The 22,640-nt window shown below is 48.9% G+C and overlaps 2 protein-coding genes across 3 annotated transcripts; one reads left to right on the plus strand and one right to left on the minus strand.

Annotated features, from left to right (window-relative positions):
* Nucleotides 1-133: 133 nt before the first annotated feature.
* Nucleotides 134-10,690, minus strand: LOC102684592 (ciliary microtubule-associated protein 3). 2 transcript variants are annotated; one of them, XM_069190451.1, is made up of 7 exons: nucleotides 8,062-10,690; nucleotides 3,949-4,135; nucleotides 3,272-3,414; nucleotides 2,890-2,988; nucleotides 2,165-2,298; nucleotides 814-931; nucleotides 134-530 (listed from the first exon to the last, which is right to left on the minus strand). In XM_069190451.1, exons 2-7 carry the CDS (start codon nucleotides 3,965-3,967, stop codon nucleotides 462-464), a joined length of 582 nt encoding a protein of 193 aa, XP_069046552.1. In that variant the 5' UTR covers nucleotides 3,968-4,135; nucleotides 8,062-10,690; the 3' UTR covers nucleotides 134-461. The 2 variants fall into 2 exon arrangements, with proteins under 2 accessions (XP_069046552.1, XP_015198228.2); XM_015342742.2 differs by lacking the exons at nucleotides 3,949-4,135; nucleotides 8,062-10,690 and having other exon boundaries at nucleotides 3,272-3,570.
* nuak2 (NUAK family, SNF1-like kinase, 2) lies at nucleotides 7,584-20,670 on the plus strand. Its single transcript, XM_006628611.3, has 6 exons — nucleotides 7,584-7,980; nucleotides 13,641-13,761; nucleotides 15,084-15,235; nucleotides 15,691-15,756; nucleotides 17,403-17,655; nucleotides 17,783-20,670. Exons 1-6 carry the CDS (start codon nucleotides 7,753-7,755, stop codon nucleotides 18,832-18,834), a joined length of 1,872 nt encoding a protein of 623 aa, XP_006628674.2. The 5' UTR covers nucleotides 7,584-7,752; the 3' UTR covers nucleotides 18,835-20,670.
* Nucleotides 20,671-22,640: the final 1,970 nt, after the last annotated feature.

Below are 22,640 nucleotides of genomic sequence, written 5' to 3' on the forward strand. Positions count from 1 at the left end.
CACAGTTCTAAGCATTAGCCACAATTTGCGGTGTGTATGCACTGGGAACACTGTGTGTTAAAAGGGATCAAAGGGTAAGAAAAGGACTGGAGAGCTCTTCATTACAGGAGTCTCACTGCACAATGATGACAAATGCAAATTAATCTAAACTTTATTTTGTCCCTTTAAGCAAAAAAACAACTGTGAAATAAGACATGTTAAGAAGGGAATAGAAGGGAAGCAGATGCCTGGAGACATAGGTGGAGGCTGGACATCATGTGAGCTGATCAGCATGCAGAGTGTGGTGGGACTGATCAGGAGGCGTCAGTCCATTGGCAATATATTACACAGGAGACTGGAGGGGAATGCGAAAGGAAAGGCAATACCGGATCTGTCTTCCCTGTGCACATGTATATAATGTTCCACATTCTGTGATCTGAGCGAGTGACAGACGGTGCTGACCACAGCCCAGGCACACAGGCTCAGCTATAGAACAGGCTGAAGTAAGCAATCCTATTCCTGCGTTTTTGGAATTCTTTGTCACAGAGAAGCTAGAAGAAAAAGACAAAGTATGTACTGTAAGTAGTATGCAGAGCACCTCTTTTACTTCATAATGACAAAGGGTAAAGAACAATGATTAAATATAATAATCTTTATCAGTGATGGCCCAGAATGCATTTGATGTTCTGTTTCCTGGAATATACTTTAAATGTAAATGGTAAACATTACTTGACAAACATCCATTCATCCATTTGCTTAATGGACTCTTAATTGTAACTATACCAAATTACATAGCCCTGGTCTCTTACGTCTGGCACTGTGATAGACACTCACCTCTGTCCTCAGGGACCTTTTCTCCAGGGATGGCACTTGATTCCAGTCTGGGGAGCCAAACTTCATTGGCCAGGACACCTTCCTGTTCTGAGCAGTATCATGAGCATAAGCTCCTGGTCTGGACCAATCAGAAAGAAAGAAAGTGCCCTTTAGTACTATATTTATCTTCAAACTATCACAGCCTCCGATTCTGCCCTGCAATGTTCCCTCTAACTGAATGCTTTCTTACATAGGTGTAGCACTTACTCTTCATCCCAAATGATCCCGAAGCACTCTACCAACGGGATACAACCCACTTTATCCAGCCCCAAAATGTAGTCCCCGCCAGTGAAAAACTGCTGCACTGATGAAATAAGGGGAAACTTTTAGATTGAGCAACTCACAAATGGAATTTAATTAGGTGTACAGCACGGGGGGTACGAATGGTTACAAACAGTGCCATGGGATCTTTAAAGACCAAGTATTTAGGATCTCATTTTAATGTCTCATCGAAAGGACAGCAGCTTGTCCCCGTCACCATACTGGGACATTAGATTGAAAATTGTCCAGAGGGAACACAGCTCTCTTGCTAGTCCACCAATATCACTTACAGCTGCAACTATAAAAAAAAAAGAACTGCGGCTAAGGATCTGCGCCTGTGGCTAAAAGGTTGCTGGTTCATATCCTGCAGCCGGCATAGCAATCCTACTCCATTGGGCTTCTGAGCAAGGCCCTTAACCCCAACTACTCCAGAGGCGCTGTACAATGGCTGACCCTGCGCTCTGACCCCAAGCTTCTCTCTGTCTGTGTGTCTCATGAAGAGCAAGCTGGGTTATGTGAAAAGACAAATTCCTAATGCAAGAAATTGTATATAGCTAATAAAGTGATCTTATCTTAACCTGTTTCCTTTAGAGGTCTTGTATTCCACTACTAACAAGGGCCGGCCTTGCTCAGCCCCTAAAATCCAGCAACATCAGGCTACAAGAATGTAATGATGCTGTTAAGTAATTTTAATCAGCAAAAGGGGAGTTCTTAAAGTAGGTTTCAGAAAAACTTGTCAAAGTACCACGTCACTGTGTTGTATTAAGAAAAGGAAATAAAATGTAGAAATGTAGCATAGTGATTTATCAGTAGACTCCTGTTTCACAACAGGTGCAACCGTGAGTCTTATCTAGTATAAGCAAACAAAAGGCACTGTATTGCAGTTACCTTATTTTGAGTACATGTGTTCTAAGATACCGTATACGTGTATTAAAATAACATTGCGTATTCTACGTCTTCCTTTCAGCAGGCTGTTTTCCAGTGAGAGACTCCTGGTGTGTGTGTGGGCCAGAGCAGCGAGAGCTCTGCAAAGGCTGTGCTGCCCTCTTACCCAGGATGGGAGTCGCACAGGGCATGCCAACTCTGGAATCTTTGCGCGCTAGAGCAGAAGGGCGCAGCACTGGGCAGGAGGGGGCCTGGGCGGGTCCAGTCTTTCTGGTAATGCTGTGGTGAGGGAGTCACAGCCTGGCCACAGAGAAACAATACCAACATGTATTTAACTCGGCACAATGACACCGGGGTTGAAGAGGCTTTGCTACAGCCTGATGAACTCGGCACCAGGGTGGCCCAGCTGTTGGTTCATTTTCACTTGTAGAAGGGAACCACAGCTCAGTTTGAGGAAGGAAATGTGAAGGGTGTATCAGTATGTTGCAGGGTATCATAAATGAGAAGTTAACCGCTTTATCTAATACAAGGTCAAAGGGGAGCTGGAGCTTATTTCAGCACACATAATCATACCAGGGCCAATTTACCCAGAAGCTGATTAACCAACCAGTATGTCTTTGGACTGTGAGAGGAAACCCATGTGAATATGAGGGGATATACAAACTCAACACAGACAGCACCCCAGGACTGGGATTGAACTCAGGGCTCCAGCACTGCAAGGCGGCAGTGCTAACCACTGAGCCCTCCACCCACATATCCTTTTATTTTAATCTATTCCAGATCTATAATTATTCATGTGTTTGTTTTTAATATTGATGTACTGGATCTAGAAGATAATTCATGACCGTAAAGGCAAGAGCACCCCCCCTGCTCAGCCTGAGGCTGTGGTACCTGTGCAGTGGGCAGGAGGCGGGGGGCAGTCCGTGCAGCCAGGGTGTACCCCTTCCTGCTCTCCGGTTTCCTTTCCAGCTCATAGACGATGGTGCCCACCTTCAGACAAGAGAAAGAGGCAGGGTGACAGTGAGGCAGGAGCAGGGAAAACACTGCCTTTATTACATTTCCTGTCGGCATGAACAGGCTGTTAGAAATGTGTGCAAAAAGACGGGTGACGTGTCTGTGAAAGCTGGCCAGCTATGCCGAGGTGCCACCATCACCACGTCTTGCTGCCCCTGGTGCAGAGGGGTGCCCGGGGGGAGTCACGGGGAGGGTGCCGTTCTGTCGTGTGTTTGTCCAGGGGGAGCCCTTGCCCGGCCCGGCCCACCTAGCGACTCACGGTGTGGTTGTCGTAGCAGCCGGGGCCGAGGTGCGAGCCCCCCCGCAGGGGCGCCAGCTCGTTGCCCAGCCGATCGGGAGCGCAGTGGGACGGGAACAGCTTGCGCTCCTGGGAACTTCCGAAACACACATTCCTCAGGGGCGCTGAGATGGAGAAGCCCATTAACACTGTTGCCATCAATTCAGGTATAAAGGTATGACTGCAGACTTTCTGCGCATGTGTACATGTATGATGATGATGATGATGATGATGAATGATGTCACGGTAGCCATAGTGTGCCAGTCCGCTCACCACACACCAGCTATCAGTGGGGAGGAGAACAGAGGGATAAAGCCAGTTCATAGATGGGGATTATTAGGAGGCCATGATTCCTAAAAGCCAGGTGGAAATTTGGTCAGGACACCAGGGTAACACCCCTACTCTTTTTGCTTTACTGGGGCATTAGGACCCACACAGACTGCAGGGTGAGTGCTCCTTTCTGATCCCACTAGCACCTCTTCCAGCAGTAACCTGGAGGTCTCCCATCCTGCTTACTGCTTAGCTTCAGCTGCTTCATCTGCCCGTTTATACCGTGTTTCTAAAGTGCCCGAGGAATACTATATTTGTATTATTCTTCACAAAATTCTGTGATACAAATGCAGGAAAGTGAAGGGAAATATCGGTGTCTCAGTACTTACCCATCTCCGGAGCAGCCATGTGGCCCAACTCGGTAAGCGAGAGGGAATGTTTACCTCAGGTTGCCGTAGAGACGACGTACTGTGACGGTCGACCTTCACGAGTCCTTCCACTAGCGTTCCTTATGACGTCACTGCGCCAATGCTACTGCATGAATTCGACCGCGTCTTGAGGTCCAGCAGTGAATAGCTAAGCTTTTTGTTTCTTATAGTTTTACATCTTTTGTGTGGAAGTATGCGGATATATCTGCATTTGTACCTGATTAAAAAGCGTTCGTTGTCATTTTTGATTGAAAGACTTTCCGAAATTCAGTCCATTTTGACGGTTCTGTAAGGGCTAAGGAAAGAATAAAACAGTAGCACTTAAACACCAGGGGGCGCCATCCCCTCGTGTACGATAGATGTTCACGTCGCGGGAGTCAGCAGGCCAGCGCGTCCCAGACCTCAGCATTGTTTAACTGTTGCTACTCAGAACAGAGAAAGCTCAGCACAGTTGACCGTTGCTCGGTTTAAAGCAGTTGCCTTGGTTTTCATAACCCTGATCAAATGAAAGGGCCTTACCCCATCAAACACACAAGCTCAACACCACCTTGCCTCCTGGGCTTTGTAGGCTTCTTGCTTTGTGTTTGCATGCACTTTGTTTTACAAGGAGGTGAATTGTAATTCTGTGATTTGAATTACTCGGCATGCTCCACCCAGACTCTCATTTATGTGAGACACAGAGCACAGCATAGCTCAGGCCTGGTGCACATTAAGGATGTGTGGTCTAGGGTTCGAGTAGAGGGGAGCTTTCAGGCTAAAATGTGGTGTTTCACAATGTGGGCGTTTCGACAAGGATGGATGTCCTATGGCTCTGATTCCTCATTCCTGTTGATCTCCGATTTCTCAAGGGAAACACACCTGGCACATATCTGCACATTTCAAAGGGAACGGCACAGGGGCAGAATAATGGTCTTTCAATTTCAAGGTGTATTGAATTTCTGCGGAGGCCTAAAAACACAATCCAAAGTGGGAATTATGTAACAAGGTTCCCCATTGTCACCTCTCCCCTCTGCGCTGTGCTGCCCTACTCCCACCACCTCGTTTCCTGTAATTTCCTCTTTCTGTCAAAGCACTAGGTGTTACGCCACTGCCCTCCAGCCTCAAGCAGAAGAGGCCCAGGAACTGCCTCATTGTCTGGCCGAGTTCCTGCAATGTGACCCCTCTCCACACACTAGCACGGGTGGGACAGTTCATCCTGAGGCCCCGGGGACATGATGTCATCGGATAGGCCCAGACGCCCCCTCAGAGTCGTCATGCAGAGGACCGTGCGCACACAGGCAGAAAAAGACCTGGTCACGCCGAGAAGGCTGCATAGTGTCACACAAACCAGCAGTGGCATCTGCGTGATTGGTGTGGATTGCTGTCCTTCTCTTGCTTAACGAGCTTCGTTCCTTTATCAGGATGAGTTGATCTGTACACAGTAGGTATGCCACACTGTTCACCAGAACCTCCAGATAGAAGAAATCAGGCACTACGGGTTTCAGAATGGCCTTCTGTACACTCCAATCTGCACCTAATTCACCATTCATCACAACCCAGCTCTTAGTTAATTAAAACAATATCTGTCACAGCTGGTCAGCTGGTCATAACTGTGCAGCTGGAATGAGCCTCCACAGGACCAGGGCTGCAGATCAGCGTCCTGATCAATACACAATCCCAGCAGTTCACACCCTCCCACTGCTGCACCAGGGCCTGAGGGAGGGAAAGGACATTTTCACTGGCCTTGGTACGTGTTGCTCTATCAGGCTGCTTTGCCAGGATGTGTCTTAACCTGAGATCTACTTATGTGATAGTAGATTGCACCAATAAGTTGTTTAGAAAGCCTTTTCCCTCCTCCTAGCTGATCTTTTACCGCCTTGTTTCTCATCAAGAGTGTTTCCTTCGCGGCAGGACGTTGGCGAGTAGAGCACACTAGCGCTGCCAACAGGCTAGAGCGGCTGGCTTAGCCAAGGAAGCTAAAAACATAGCCCCAGTCGCATTCCTCAGGCCTGCAGGGCGCCGATCGTCACCGCTCAGGCTTCTCGCTGGCTGCTGGCGGGGGGGCGCTCAGCTCTGCTGCCCCGGCTGAAATCCCGCCGAGCTGACAAAGGAGGGTGGGGGGGTCAGGGGTCGAGCGGCTCAGGGCGAGCCCTGGTGCAGTCTGCGGGCCCAGGTGTCTGAGCTGTCTGAGAGCGCTGGCGTGTGTGAGTAAGAGCTGAAGAGCTGTGCGTCTGAATACCTCGCCAGCTAGGTCAGCGCGCCTGCCAGCCCAGGCAGCTCCTCACCTGCGCGGGTTTACCACAGAAATGCTTTGCTCGTTCCCTACGGTTTATATCTGCCTTTCCCGGACGACGCACTCCAGAGCGAGGGCGGCCAAAAAGAGCAGGAAAAGGGTTTTAACCGACTGGATTTTTACGTGCAGCATGAAAATCACGTTCTGTTGGATGTTCGCGATGTGGTGTCTCTCCCTCGCACTCAGCTCTGCCGTGTCGCGGCAACCTCGAGCCTGTGTCGCAGCGCCGAGGGAGCGCGAGCCTCGAGAGACTGCCTCGGGGGCTCGGTTCCGTTCCGCTCCCGGCTGCTCGCGAGCGAGCAAAGGCGATTTGGAGAAAGTTCACGTCAGTGACTTCCTGCTCTTCCTTGAACCGCACTGCCCAACTCGCCTTCATACTCAACTGAGCTAAAGGTGTTTATTTTTAATGAGACAAGTGTGTTAATGTTTTTCATACTGCTATGAAACCCAGCTTGACACTTCTTAAATCCAACAAGCCTGCGAGGATAGTTTTTAGGTCACTAGCAATGGCACTGCGCTGTCCTACAGACTCGTGCAGAAGCGCAAGAGCAAATGATAATAATTAAATAGTAATTAATAATAATTGCTTTCACTTATATAGTGCTTTTCTGGACACTCCACTCAGAGCGCTTTACAAGTAACAGGTAACTACAGGGACTCCCCTCCACCACCACCAAATGACCAAATGACCGCTAAATAGCCAACCTGCAGTTCCTTCAGCAAATCACCCTTAATGGCTACACGGACAGTTTTCACTGTATTCGGCATACTGCACTACGTGGACATAATGCATTGCACCCTGGACACATCGCAGCTCTATTTATATTGAGCTCTGTCTGAGTTTATTTTATTCAATTTCTATTGTACTATTTTGTATTATTATGTAACCTTATTTTGTAACTTTGATTTTGTGATTTTTACCGCCCCCGGTGAGCTCGCAGAAAATACATTTCATTGCCAGCCACAACTGCCGCACGCAAATGTTGAGCATTTAATAAACTTTGTAATTTACAGCAATTTTTTTCAGATCCGAGCTCGTTTTTTTTAAAACGATGGTTAGACCATTAATATCCGGTATCACTGATTTTCGATTAAACATAAAATGTAGTTTTGAGTATGATAATTAAACATCAGCAATAACCAACACCGAGGACGGATTTATTAATGATCAAGTCCAAATCCGCAAGACCGCCAATAGAAAAACCGAGGTTTCAGCGCAGTCCAAGAACACGGCCCAACAAGTAAGACACGTGGTGTGAGCTGGCCAATCACAGCGTTCCGCAGCAACGGCTACTGAATTATTCATGAGGGGGCGGGGACTTACCTGCCAGGTTGCTATAGTTCGCTGAACCACAAGTGAGTAACTTAGTAGAGTACAGTGAAGCCTTGCGAAATGTTGTTCTTGTGAAGAATAGATTTTAGCGCTTAAAGTTCAGTCATTCATTTCAGTTATTCTTTTAATTTAATATTTATTAACGGCTCGCATTCCCGCGATGGATCAGCGCACTTTAAGAAGCAGCGGTCGGTCTCTCTCGGCTCTGCCGGCCGAGGGCTCGCTGTCAGCCGGCCAGGCTGCCGTGCAGGGCTGCTCGCTCAGACGCCACGCCGTGAAGAGGCATCACCACAAACACAACCTCAAGCACAGATACGAGTTTTTAGAGACTCTGGGGAAAGGCACGTACGGTACAGTGAAGAAAGCAGTGGAGCGATCAGGACGAGTGGTAAGCGCGCCCTTCTACTTATTATTCTAGCCCGTCTGTGACGGACTACGGAGCAGTACAACGCGCGGTTTCTGTGACTACCTGGTTTGAAAGGGTGTTTATCCCGGTACTCCACAGTCCAGCTGGGACACTTTCCTGCAATTTCTGTGTCTCGGGCTGTGGAGGTTCGCGATTCCGAGGGTGTCGCTCAGACGGTGTGTTTGTCTTTCAGCTGGACGGTTTACAGGACTAGTGAGACCAGAATGTTTAGTCATCTAAGCAATTGTTTTTTACCAACAAGCTTCCACGTGTATGAGACATTTGTGGCGTACTCTAAACGTTGTGTGTCACTCACACACTGTAGAAATGAACGCGTATGAATTTTGGAGATCGGGATGCGAAACATTTAGATTATTAACAGAATACTCTTGTAGCTTCAATACATAAAGAGCACACAATTTGAACATTTATACGCATATAATATACACTGTATATTCGGGGTGAACTCTGCTTCTCATCGGCTCCGCTCAAGTTTTGTGCACTAATATTTTCATTATCCTTCCGTAGTAGTCGCGCTCATTGTTTTTATTTGTAAGTGAAACAAAACATTCGTGACTGCGGAAAAACCCGGACTCTTCCCGGCAGGTGTTGATAGGTGAGTGAGTGCGGGAAGCGAAAGTAACAACAACAATAGAAACGACAATAAAAACCTGTCTGAGTCACCGGTCAGACGACCAAAACACACACGAGAAGTATGTTTGCGCTTTAGTTTCAGGGCCTGTTTCAGAGTCATTCCCTCTTGAGAGCTGGTCTTCGCCCACTCGAAAGTGCTGCACGGGGTTTTATTTTTTTTTCTGGGGGCTTCACACGAACTGCTGTAGTTAGTAGCAAACGTGAGGAAAGCCGAAGGGGACGTTGAAAAAAAAAGATACGCCGCACTGCCAGATCTTCCTTACCACGGACTGGAATGACGTTGTGTATTTAAAAGTCAAATCGGTTGAGATCGTGTTCAGCATCCCGTTTGCCTCTGTAAAAGGACTGACCCGCTCAGTGCCGCGGTGTTGCATAAAGGGGTCGCTCCGTGCAGAACCCCTCCGGTCCCCCACCGCCAATCCCCCCTAGTCAGGGAAGAGAAAGCTCTGTCCCTCCTGGTCAGCCCCGGGCTCTTAGATTTATATCACCTCCAGCACCCAGAGCGGGCTGCTGGAACAAAATCAATCCACAGAGCTCGGAAAGAGTTCGAAATGACTTTTGAAGCTCTCGGGCGGTGTTGCGTGCCAGGAAAGCGGGTGAAGCTGTGAGCCGAGAGCTAGCCGTGGTCTCTTCTACCCTGAATCGTGGGGATGGAGAAGGCACCACTTGCATAACAATCGTGCCCGTTTGATGAATTAGTTCCACTTCATCAAGTAATTTCTGGCTAATTAAGCTCAGACTCCCAGGACATAGCTCTTTGTGAAAAGCATTGAAAATGTTAGGCAACCCCCCCCACCTATCCAAGACAAAATCCTGGCAGCAACAGGGACAGCTCAGTGCACGAAGTAGAGAACCCCAGCAGGGCACTTGTTGATAAATATACAGTTCTCAAAGGAGGCGGGGTGGTGGAGTTTTAAAAGGGACAGCTCTCTGCGGGGGGGGGTTCTGTTGCCAGTTCAGCCAAGCAAGAGAGTCGCCAGGGAGATCTGCTCTGAACCTCCTGGCGGATTCCCGGACATGCAGGATAAAAGCAACATGGCTGCCTAGTGTGTTACAGAGTTCATCCTGTCAGACGGCTGTGAACGCCCCATGCGAGTCCATGGTAAAGTCACAACACACGAACTCTTGCTCTGCGATTGTCAGTGCGGCCACTGTGGACGTTCAAGACTCTGGTCAGGCGGTTTGCATTGTGGATGCAGGTCTGTGGGCTGTAGCAGTTGCAGCCTGGGGTTGTGCTGCAGCCGACCAGGAGGCTCTTGTGTCGAGAGGAGCCCGTTTCCTCAGCTGTGCAGCTCCGTGTCCAGGTCAGGTGAATGGCCTTTCCCTCTCTGCTTGTATCCGAAGGGAGATGCAGCTCGTCAATCATCAGCCAGTGGTTCCCTGAGCCGTGCTTGTCCTGACCGTTGACGCCATCCCGGGCCAGCGATGAGGCAAGTCAGCTCCTCGAAAGGCTCTGTTGCACATAATTCGATCACAAAACAAAATTCTTAGGAATTGCTGGGTCACCTCCAAAGGACTGGTGTTGAAAAGAATTTGAAAAATCAGCTTTGGTGTCCCATAGCTCCATGAAGGTGCCACTTTCAAAGTGCTTGATAATGTTGGCGAAAGGCATCGGTAATGACTGGCTTGAGGCAGGTGGAGGAAGGCCATAGACTAGCAGGTACACTGTGTAACTAGTGCAGCTGTATATTATCGTACAGTTGAACCAGTAACTGTCTGGAATGCCAGCCTGATCACATGGGCGAGGTGTGTCTTCGTCTTGCCTGGCAGACACGGGAGTCTGTTCCTCTGGTGTCTGATCAGCCCTGGAAAACCTTTCATAATGGCAGGAGCCCTGCTGGGCCTGCTGTTGCCCAGCAGTGTGGCGGAGGTCCCCAGCCGCCTCTCGGAAACGCTCACAGTGCTTAGAGCTCTGGGATCTTTGCTTCAGGGGCACACGTAACCACAGCCCCCACTGTGGCCTGGTCTTGTGCTCCGTGTGCTTCTGCGGCTGTGGGCGTTTCTCCTCCTGCTGCTCCCTGTGCTCCGCGTCGGGCTGCAAGCGTTTCCCACCGGTCGGGCTCTTTGTTTGCGGGAGTGTTACCAGGTGCCATGGGAGAGGGCTCGCTTCCTGAAGCGGAGCCAGTTTGAATTCCTTTCCTGGCCACGCTCCCTTGTACCTGCCAGTTCCTGCTTCTCCCTGTGGGAGCTGGGCCTGAGCTACACTTGACCCCTTTGAACCTCTCGGGGAGTTTAAACAAAGCCAGCTGTGCTCTGTGCATGTCGCTGCCTCTCGGGAGACACTCCTGGGACACTGGGGCAGCAGAGCTGAGCCGTCACGCGGGTGAAGGTTTAAACAGGACAATAGATGGGCAGAGAGACCAGCACAGAAACCCACAATGTTTCCAGAGTGAATAAGCTTCCCTTCTTAGCCCTGGTGTGTTCAGGGCTGAACCTGTTCTGGTATTATTGTCTCTTGAGCACACCAGTGCTAAAAATAAACTACAGATCTGATGCATGATAGAAGAATGAAATGTTTTTACAATGTCTTGATCTGTGTAATAAAAGAAAACACGACGACAATAACAGCATTATGTTGACCTGTGTGATTTCAAAGTGAGAGGAAAGGGTTCAGTTTTCACTTGTGGTCTTATTTTTCCCCGCATAACAAGATGTGAGCTGTTGAGAAAAGTAACTTTTAATGTCGGTGTTTAAATGCAACAGAGTTTTAGCCTGTGGCCTTCAGTGTGAGGCATTGGGAGGAGGCTCTCTGTTTTGGGCTCTGGTAACGGTGTGTCGAGATGCCCGGTGTGCTGCGTGACAGAATTACCGGCCAGGGTATCTCGTCACGGCGAGACTGTCGGAAGTTTTCTGAAAAGCTGATGTAACGAAGGGTCCCGAAATCCCGAGGGTTTGCGGTGAAGGAGTCCGTGTGCGCAGGCAGGCTTCATGGAATCTCCTGTGCTGCTGACGCTTGTTTTCGAATCGGCAGTGGAAACAGCCCCGAGCTGTTTTCACAGCACCAGCACAGCGATCAGTGATATGCTAATGAGGCAGCTGGCACTGCGTGTTGAAGGTGACCCAGAGAGGCGCAGGCTGACAGAATTCCACAGGCTGCCTGTCTCCACTCCCTCCCTCCCTGCCCCGGAGGTCCCGGATCAAAGAGCACGGAGATGGAGATGGCGCGGCTGCACGCGGGCGAGGGGTCAGCCTGACGGGCACCTCTGCCCCTCTCGTTCCCGGAGGGGAGCTCGTGACTCAACAGCTGGCTCCCGAGCGTGGCTGGCAGGGATCAGAGCAGGGCTTTTGGTCTGTACTGGTCTGTCTCCCGATGGGGGGGCTTCACAGGCTTTATGTGAGTAAGAGTGAGACTGGCGCCGAGCGCCGAGGTGCTGTAGCTGTAAGAGCACATGGGCAGGGAGCGCTGTGTATTTGCACGCGTGTCCCTGAGCACAGAGGTGAACACTCGGCACTATGTCTTTTCGGAAAGCAGTGATGGCGAGCGCTTCTAGCCCATGTTCTCTGTGCTGTGTGGGCGTCTCCCTGGTCTCTCCCCCCCAGCTCTCTTGAAAATGAAACGGAGGTTTATGTGCAGGGACTGATCAATCATCTCGGCTGTGTGCCAACGTCGCTGCAGTAACTCTAAGCCAGCGAGCCACAACCCAGCTCTCCCTGAATGTTTAATACTAAACAGTACTTCTTATCTCTAAATCATGAGTTTGGAGTTTGGACACTAACCAAGGGTGGCAAATTCGAATCATAACAGGATTCACTATAGGCAGACAAGGAAGATTTTTTCATTTCAAATGGCAATAATAAACATGCAATAAAAAACAGAAATCTGAAGTATAAATAATATGAATTAAAGTCTGCCTGCAGTATTTTGGAACTGTTTCCTATGCATTGTGATCATTCTATAGTGGAAATGTTAATCAAATAAAACAACCTTTTAAGCAAAGTCTGTCCCAGGCATTGGAGGCTATATTTCTAAAACATCTTTCTACATTGTTGAGATCAGTTGCTTTGGAAAATGGAAAAAAATATTGTTAACATAACAGATGTTTACACTGCCTTCAGGGTCCTTCAATTTTCATTGTCAATTTCCATTTAAAGAAACAGCTCTAAAGATAGTGTGGTGGTAAATGTTTTATGAACATGCTGAATACAGCTCCAGCCTCTCCAGTTACATCAGCACGGTCTGACATTAGGGGTGTGCTTATTTTTGGAGAACAATAACAGAGGTCTGTAGAATGAACCCGAGCCGCACATCTCCTATGGGAGCTCTCTGCTGGTGAGGTAGAATATCCACAAGGGCTGTTCCTGCAGTTCCTGAAAATAGCAGCAAAAAGTGTGAAGCTGCATATTAGATAATCATTGTTGCCAAACAGGTTTTCCTCCTGCCAGGAGTGGCTGTGGGTAAATGGGCTGCAGACTTATTTTGAAAGTTGGATTGGTTTTGCTCTTGTCCTGGAGCACTTCTGTGAAACTGGGCTCCACGGCTCAGGAAACCTCTGCAAATGCCCACCAGCTTCTCTCACCTGGATGAAATAAACAGCCTGAATGATGGACGGATTCCTCTTGATAAAATATTCCTCCTGCCCCAGCTCTCGACCCTCTGCCCCCTTCCCTGCTCACTGTCCGTGTTGGACAGCCCATGCCAGTGTCCCCAGTGACGGTGATAGTCTGTCCCAGTGGGATTCCCGGGAGGTCCTGGTGCAGAGAACTGGTGGGGCCTGACCTGGCTGGGACTCACCTGCAGTATTCTGGGTGAATCATCAGTTATTCCTCACTGAAGAACTTTGAGGTAAACAGGAAAGTTCTTTAATGCCACATGCTTGACTTATTTGGGGGGGGGGGGGGGAAACTCTGGCTAATTTTTCAAATACAGGCTCCTCATATTGCAGAAATGCTTTTAAAAAAGTACTACAGGTAAAGTACTTTGAAATTGAAATAAAGGTGATGCATATGATTCTGTTCCTGGGAGCTCATTTAAGATTTTTTTTTACCAGGTTGCCATCAAGTCCATTCGGAAGGATAAGATAAAGGACGAGCAAGACCTCATACACATCCGCCGAGAGATCGAGATCATGTCTTCCCTCAATCACCCCCACATCATCACTATCTATGAAGGTATTCCCCAACTCTCCAAACACTAACTGAACACCCTGCAGCCCTGCACTGTAGCACTGAGCAGCTCCAATTGCAGCAAAACTGATTGTTCAATAAGGTCATTACAATTTTGTATATTCTGCAATGTGTTTGTGCAGAGAACAGACTGGAGACGTAATCAGTTTACTCTGGGAACATACAGGATCCTGTTAGGAGTTCTGGCTTCAAATACAACAAGCTGGGTCCTGTTGTTTACCTTCATCTGTGACTCAGCACCAGACATGCCAGTTTGTCAAGGAGCAGAAAACCTCAAAAAACAAAAAGACTGACAGCTGAATGAAGCTGTAATTGCTGGCAAAAAAGGGCTTGCGTGCAGGAAAACAGAGCAGGGTGGAGGAGCCAATCCCCTGACACTGCATCAGAGGTGCACGGGCTCTTGTGTGCAGCTGCATGATTGTCTTCTCATGTTTGCCTCTTCCATGTGTGTGTGTCTCTATTTCATTTCAACACTCCGTTTCACCACAGCAATCACAACTGCTCTTGCACAGATCTAGCAATCACTTCCTGGGGGGGTGTTGCACAAAAACTCTTTTTTTTACTTTCCTCAAGTAAAGCCTTGATGGAAAACTTGAAGCGACGTGTCCGTGAGTAGTATATAGTTCCAGAGCAGTGTGAGATGTTGCACAGTGTAGAAGGCAAAGTTAGTCAAACCTGAAAGGAATTGTGCACATGGACATGAACTCTTCCTCTGTGTCCAAAAGAACATGAAGTTCATATAGTAAAAGCAGAAGAACCTTTTAGTTAAAAAATGGCTCTTCAGTCCGAATCTGAACAGTTACTCACCCTTTGTCTATCAACCTACATAAGCATTTAAAAAAAATCAGAAAGCAGCAAGCATGTTAGAGATCCATGTCAAATAGTTTTACACACAAAATATTAAAACAGAATCCATTTTTAAAATTTTGACTTAAGTCATTCTACGGTGGTTTAGCTCAGTGAAGTAACAGTGAGCCTCCAAGCTGTGCTGGCACCAGCTGGCTCGCTGTGCTTGAGGCCGTTTGTCTGTTTAATTTCCAGTCCGGTACTTGTGACAGCTCTCTGTTCTGCCTCTTGCTTCTGTGTCTGTAACCGTCTTCTAACAGTGCTGCAGTTGTTTCAGCTCGTAGAAGTGACGTGAAATAACACAAAGAAACTCACACTCGATCAGCTTATGTAACCTGGCTTGCTCCAGCGAATTATGCAACGAGTGCCCCTGGGCTCCAGCCCTGTGCCAGGCTGCAGCTCAGGCAGAGGGCACACACAGCCCTGCCCACCCTCAATGACCTGTCCCTGTGCGCCCGCAGTGTTCGAGAACAAGGACAAGATCGTGATCGTGATGGAGTACGCCAGCCGTGGAGACCTGTACGACTTCATCAGCGACGGGCGCACACTGACGGAGAGGGAGGGGCGGCACTTCTTCAGGCAGATCGTTTCTGCCGTGCTCTACTGCCACCGGGTAAGACACAGAGCACAGTCCCCACAAGTTACACAAGTGACACCCCGTTATAGAACAGCGTTCTTTGAGAAACATCTCAGTGGCAAAATAACAGGGTCCTGGCTTGGTCAGTGGCTGGGACCCAGACTGCAGCACTGCAGAACTTCTGCAACAAGGTACATCATTTCAGGTCCTGGAGTGGACAGGAAGCAACTGCTGCCAGCCCAAGCAAGATATCAAAAACCAAAATGTATTTCCCTGTCTGAAGTAGGAAGATTTCTGTTACTCTGCAAGAAGTTCTAACTGATCTGAGTTGACCTCAAAGTGCACAGTCACGTTACGTGGACAGAATGGTCTCCTTTCGTTTGAAACAAGTTCTCTGGTTTGTTACAATAGCACAGAGGGTTCTGGTGAAGCTGGGTGCATGCTGGACCACAGTGCTCTTATCAACACTGCTCTCGTGTTGTCCTCTCTAGAACGGGATTGTGCACCGGGACCTGAAACTGGAGAACATCCTGCTGGATGCCAACGGCAACGTGAAGGTGAGTAATGAGGGGTGCATCTGAAAATGGGGTGCTCTCTGCACACACTGAAGCTCCTTCCATTGTCACAAGAGCTGCCTACAGTAAAAAGTGAGTGTGGAGCCTAGTTTGTCTGGAAGCTGTTAAGGGAAAGAGAAAGTAAAGGTGTGGAGCCATCGCTCACTTGCACAGCCAGTGTGTCGGGCTTTCCAGACGTTAATGGCAAAGGAGAAGCAGGATGTCCGTAGGGAGGCCAGACTGTGGCTTTGTGTAACTGTTTAACCCACCAGTTCAGATTGCAGTTGCTACAGATCCTTTATTGCCCTACATGCTGGCTGCTGATAATGGAGTTTCTGTGGAACAGCATTGAGGCAGCCTGCCAGTACCTCTCGTGCAGTTACTCACGCACACACATTCGCTCTCACTCTCCAGCTCTGCCTGCCTGTCAGCAACCCCTGAGGATACAGTTCCCACATTTTCACTAGATCAGGCTGAAAAATGGAAGATTTGGACATGGTTCTTAGAAGATCCTAATTGACCATTTAAAAGGAGTGAGCCCCCAATTCCCCACGAGTCCTGAACTCTTGTTGGAGTTAACAATGTACCAGTACCAGTTTTAAACTTCAGTCCATCCTGCAGGGTGTCAAGAGAATTATTGTATTTTTAATCCATTATCTTGGCTCCATACCACATGGAGTTTTTTAGGAGTCTTATTAGAGAATGGAGCTTGGAGTGATTTTGCCAGAAAAAGAAGAGAAAATATAATTAGAAGTCTTAATCGGTTTCTGTCCAGGATGCTTCTGGTGTAAATTCCAGTGATATTTTGAAGGTTACTCCTCTGAATCTCTCTTGGCATGAGATTCATGAAACTGGTTCCCAATTTGTCTTTGCCCGCCTAGAGACGGAGCTGCAAACATACCAGATGTCAGGAGCTGCTGGTCTGATCTACTGTCAGGTGTACTTTGCAAACCCACCCTCTCATGAACTGCATGCCATTGTGCTCTGTGCTGTGGGATGGCTCTGATAGCACACCTGGCATGCAGCAGATGGCCACTTATCAGCTCGCACTTTCTGTAATTTAGATAAGGCGACCTGGGAGGGGTGGGGGACTTAAATAAGACCTTTTTTGTTCATTGTCTGGCAAAAACATGGCACATTATTGCTTTATTATTGCAAGATCCTGTACTTTGGTCAATACAGGTCAGTTCCTCAACCGCTGTCACATTTGAGGTTTTAACCCTCTTTCTGAAAGCCGTCGTATTTGTCCGACAGTTTTTCCTGCCTAGTAACTCAAACGAGAAGCAGCCGATAGCTGGTGTGAGCAAGGGGAGGACAGACTATGGGATGGGACTGAAGTGCCTGTTGTTCAATCCAATACTGTCATACATTGGCAAAAAATATTTTTGTCTGAAATCCTTTAAGAACTTTTTAAAGAATTCTACTCATTCCACCTCATCTCTGTGTATTTTCATAATTTGATTTGAGGGCTGAATACCGTCATTTCCATTAGGAATGACTGCTGATTCAGAATGCGAAACCGGCTGCTATAAATGGGTGCGTTCTTTCAGCTTCAGTGCTCAAAAGGCCAAGCCCTTCCCTTCTCACCTGGATAGTTGCAGTGATGAAGCGTCTGCTAACGATGCCTACATCTGCTTGTTTCTCCCCAGATTGCTGATTTTGGGCTCTCCAACGTGTACCGGCGCGACACTTACCTGCAGACGTTCTGTGGCAGTCCGCTCTACGCGTCTCCAGAGATCGTGAACGGGCGTCCGTACTGCGGGCCGGAGGTGGACAGCTGGTCTCTGGGCGTGCTGCTCTACACGCTGGTCTATGGCGCGATGCCCTTCGACGGCCAGGACTACAAGAACCTGGTGCGGCAGATCACCAGCGGGCAGTACCGTGAGCCGTCCAAGCCATCTGGTAAGAGCTCTGCTCAGAGCCAAATTTAATGAAAGAAGTCACGGATTAAAGGTCATCATGTAGACTGTGTGACTGCTGTGCTGATAGTGCTGGTGAGCCTCTCTGACTCTTGCTCTCTGCTCCCCAGACGCCTGCGGGCTGATCCGCTGGATGCTGATGGTGAACCCGGAGCGCAGGGCCACAGTGGAGGAGATTGCAGGGCACTGGTGGCTGAACTGGGGGTACCGCTGCCCCCTGGTGCCTGAGGGAGAGGCTGCGAGGGGCAAGCAGGGTGCAGAACCAGCCCCAGAGGGGGACTCATCTGCGGGGGGCCTGACGGGCCTCGCCGACTGGCTGCGCCGCACCTCCCGCCCGTTCTTCGAGAACGGCTCCAAGGTGCGCTGCCTGCTGCGGCCACACGCCGGCGCAGGGGGCCCCGTGACACGCCAGCGGTCGCTGCGGAGGTCGCGCAAGGAGAACGACGTCTCCCAGACCATGCAGGAGGGGGGCTCTGGCGCCAGCCGTCAGCCCAAGGGCATCCTCAAGAAGAGGGGCAGCCTGAAGCAGAAGCCTGCGAGCGAGCCCAGGAAGGAGGAGATCGGAAACGTGGTGCCGGACTCGGAAAAGCAAGTCCCGCCCCCCCCGGCTGTGCCCAGGAAAGGCATTCTGAAGAAGCCAGCGAAGAGGGAGTCTGGCTACTACTCTTCCTCCCCGGAGAGCAGCGACTCCGCCACCTCCTCCCACGCCCCGCTCCCCCACCAACGGTGCTCCTCTTCGCACCACAAAAGCATCCTCAAGCCCAATGGCAAGTTCTCCTCCAGCGCCACCGAGCCGTTCGGATCGCTGGACCAGCTGGCCTTCCGTGAGCGCGGAGCCCGGACTCGTCCCAGCGGGGCCGTCAGTGAGGACAGCATCCTCTCCTCTGAGTCCTTCGACCGCCTGGACCTGCCGGAGCGAGACGGGGCGGCGGTGGCGGCCCCTGTGGGGGAGCCTGCAGCCCTGATGAGGGGGTGTGTTTCTGCGGACGATCTCTTGGGCCTGGGAGACGGAGAGCTGGAGGGCCGGGGCAGGAGGCCTCTCCTGTGGGACATGAGGTGCTACCAGCACAGGGTCGGCGACAGCACCTTCTCCCTCACCGACTGCGAGAACGTCACCGAGGTCTACAAGCAAGCAGTGGGCATCTGCAGCCCAGCCAGATGAGGTCCTGCTTCTGGGACATGGGGAAGTTTTGTACTGGAGAGGAAAAGCCCGGATCTGCAGCTTCCTTAAAGGAGAGCTGGAGATGGCTTTGAGACTGGAACTGTCTGTCAGGCAGGCGCATTGACGGGACAGAGGGATGTTTGTCGGAGAGGGGCGAGCTGTTGAGCTAAGAGATTGCAGTCATTTCTGCTGGATACAGGAAGGGTTAGGATTTTGCCATGTATGAACTGACCCCAGAGTTCATGTTGCAGTGTACAAAGTTGAGTTCCTGGGTTTAACTGGATCAGAACAGTCCCTTGACCAGAGACTGCTTTGCAAACCCCCTGTATATGTAGAGTAAGAAGTTTTCTCAACTGTAAACACTTTCTGTAAACCACACCCCGAGCATCGATGAGGCAATAGAGGAAGCAGGCTTCTGTACTAACAAGCCGTCCTCGTTGATGTCTGTTTATTCTGTTTAGTGTTGTACAGGGAGGCTGGGGTCTCCCCGAACACTGGGCCTGGTGATAAAGGTCACCTGCTCGCACACAGGTGCCACACCAGTGCAGGACAGTGGGATACAGAAAGAGGATATGGATTCTCAAGGGAGGTCGAGATTACTAAGAAAGCAGAAAGGAAGGATTTAGAAAAAAAAATAAGGAAGACAAGTGTTGGAAAGCAAGGCAAGCATGAGAGGAGGTTTAACGAGGAAGGTCGGGTTGGTTAGGTTGATTGTTCCCCAGTACCAATGCAGGCTGCGGCTGTATTCACTGTTACGACGGGCATTGCGGCCCTATCATTCTGGCAGTGAGCACTGGCACCTCAGCCCAGCACCGTGTGGACATGAGCATGATGCCAGCCTGCAGTTACACAGCCTGTTTCTCTGGCACGGGGTGGAAGGGACAGGGTCATGGTGGTTCATGGTATGTTGCCAATAGATGGCCAGAGAAGGGATATTTGTACTTTGTACCACAATACGCTATTAAACAATGGGTTTGTGCATGGACTACTGATGATAGAATTAATAAAAACCTGTATCAGGTTGCTTGAGTTTTATGCATGTCTTGTATTCCTTGTCCGGATTGAAATGGTACGAATGAACACTTCAGTGCAAACTACTGTATTTGCAAAACTTACTGCTGAGTAAAATGCCTCATGAAACATTTCAAAGACTGGAAGAGAACAAAAATGTCATATTAAACTGGATTAAAGTACTACGTCCAAGTACTGAATCCTGGGACTGCTGGACAGCAGAGGGACAGGATCCCCTGTCCCTGCAGTGACCCTCGTGTGCCAGACTCTGTCCAAGTCAGCGCCCAGCAGCGCTGAGTCCAGTGCGGGCATCCTGTGTGGCAGCTGAGCGCAGCGCCCGACGGCCTCATGGCCAAGCCTGGACGGTGCTGCTATGAATCGGGAATTATGGATCTCGGAGAGAAGGACACACATGCACCATGTTAGCTGGGCTTGGGTTCAGCACGCAGGGTACCGACGCACTGTCACTAACCAGCAGCTGCAGGCAGGTCCTACTGCAGATACAAAAGGGGCAAGCTTTAGGGATGAGCAGTTTAAATCGATTGTTCTTCAAGCATAAATAAGAAGAAGAATCATGAATATGTTGCAGACAGGAACAGTTCTTCATCTTCAAGCTAGATATGCTGTCTTTCTTTTCTGTTTCATCCCCAGCTGCCCTGTTACTGTACCAATTGCTGTGAGCCATCAGGCCAGGGCTGACTGTAACACTGTTTGAGCAAATAAGCAGGTGTGTTAAGTGCCTAAATTATTTTGTGCTTTGTTTTTAAATCCCTTGTTTGAGTTTGATCCACAATGGGTCACTTAATAAATACAAGCAAATGAAAACTGTCCGAATCCTTCTTATTGTTCTTGATTGTTTACGTTGTCCTTTGTCCCTGCAAGCTAACGTTGGGAGAAGCAGCCATCTGCTGCTCAATTTTTAAGCAATGCAAACAAACGCATTGGTATTTCTATGCTGGTGAGGCCCTCCCATTGACTCTCATTCTATGCTTATTGTGCTCTGCCAATTTTTTATGGTGAAATTTTTAAGGCTGAAATTAGACCCTGACGTTTTGGCACTGTCAATGAACAAAACACCATGTTGTTTAGAAACAAAAGTAATTTCTTGAAGCCATGGGAGAGGTAGCTCACCTATAAAAGATAACCTCTGATTCTCAGGCTTTATTTTTTCATAGTTGGTCCTCATTAATACAGACACGTAGAAACTCCAAGCACCACGGAAGGCACGATCCCAAACCGATCTCAATCCGAGACTCAGGCAGACCTTAAGAGTCTCTCCCGTTTCTGAGGTGTGGAGACCAGGGCTGAGAGATCTCTGAGAGCAGAGAATTCGGGGCGGGAGGGGAAGAACTTCGGTGGCGTGCGGGTTGCAAAGGAACGAGTGGAGATAAATTCCACAGCGAAAAGTAAAACATAGTTTCATCTGCAGCAACATGCAGCACATGTTGTAATCATTGTAAACACAGGGACATTTCCTGCAAGCTGCTGGCCTTGAAACTGATGCAAGTAAATCATTTTTTCGATATGCCATTATTGGACCCTTTTCTCTGTCCAGGCATGGGCCGGTACATCTCCTCTATATTGTGGCACATTTGGTGTGTGGTACTGCCACAGACTTCCAGGACTGGGTCTGCAGATGGAACTGTAATTCAGGACGAGGAGGCAGGATGTGACAGAGTGGAAAGAAGTAGAATTTAATCACAGGTTGCTGGTGGCTTTGTGGTGACTGATAATCCCACTGTGAACTGCAGCTCCCCGAAGCGTTAATTATAATGGCACCATCAGAAATGCTGTCAGACCACGCATGATGAAGCCCGAGAGCTCAAAGAGGAAAGAGCTGGCACAGACATGACTCCGGAGGAGGGGGCTGGGCTGGCAGTCAGCCCACATTCACATTTCACTCTTCATGTGAGAAGCACGTTAGCAATTCTTGATGAAATCACTTGGCACTCGCCAGTGAAAGCTACCGGCCCCAGCGCTAAGCCATCTGCACCAGGAAATCTGCCCCGGACAATCGTCAGTGCATTAACTATTGCAGCAGCAGCTGTTTGTGCAGGATAGGAATGCTGCTGAGCTCTTAGATGTTTCATCAGCCAACTAAGGTCTAGCACCAGAGATCAAGAGATTCCTTCGATTTCTCCAGGAAAATAAAATCAAGTTTATCCTCACTGAGTTGAAACACTCTCACAGACTGCATTTCACTAGTGGAATACTTTGGCCTGATTTCCCCTCTCCAGGACTGTCCACTGTGGCCACATAATGAAGAGCTGCTGCTGCACATAGACGCCTGCCTCCAGTATTCTGTGGCAGAGTCTCTGAGCCCAACTCCCGATCTTACCCAGGATTGGACCTGCCTACATATATCAGGTGGATGTGTGATACGCATAGAAATGACTGAAAACAATAGGTTCTCTTGTGTTTTGCACTAGGTTTAAATAAAAAAATAAATTCAGACAAAGGTCCTTTTTCACCTTCCACAAATACATATTATTATAATACAATAACTCAATATAATCTCAAATATCCTGAAACAAATTATTTTTTAACCATTTAAACCTTTTATACATCTTAAAAGCTTTCTTGTCTTTACCTACCTTCTGACCCTTGGCTTGGACAAAGCATTACAACATATACAGTATGAATATTACAATGCACACCATTTGCAGTCTTGGATCTGTAACTGTATTTCATCCTACTAAAATATTCTCTTGCTGTCATATTAATTCATACATGATGGACCTTCAAAAATAGCAATAAAAAAAAGATTGATAAGTTTGATATACTAGCCTTACTGA

Source organism: Lepisosteus oculatus, chromosome 5, assembly GCF_040954835.1.
Source record: "Lepisosteus oculatus isolate fLepOcu1 chromosome 5, fLepOcu1.hap2, whole genome shotgun sequence".
Classification (NCBI taxonomy): Eukaryota; Metazoa; Chordata; class Actinopteri; order Semionotiformes; family Lepisosteidae; genus Lepisosteus; species Lepisosteus oculatus.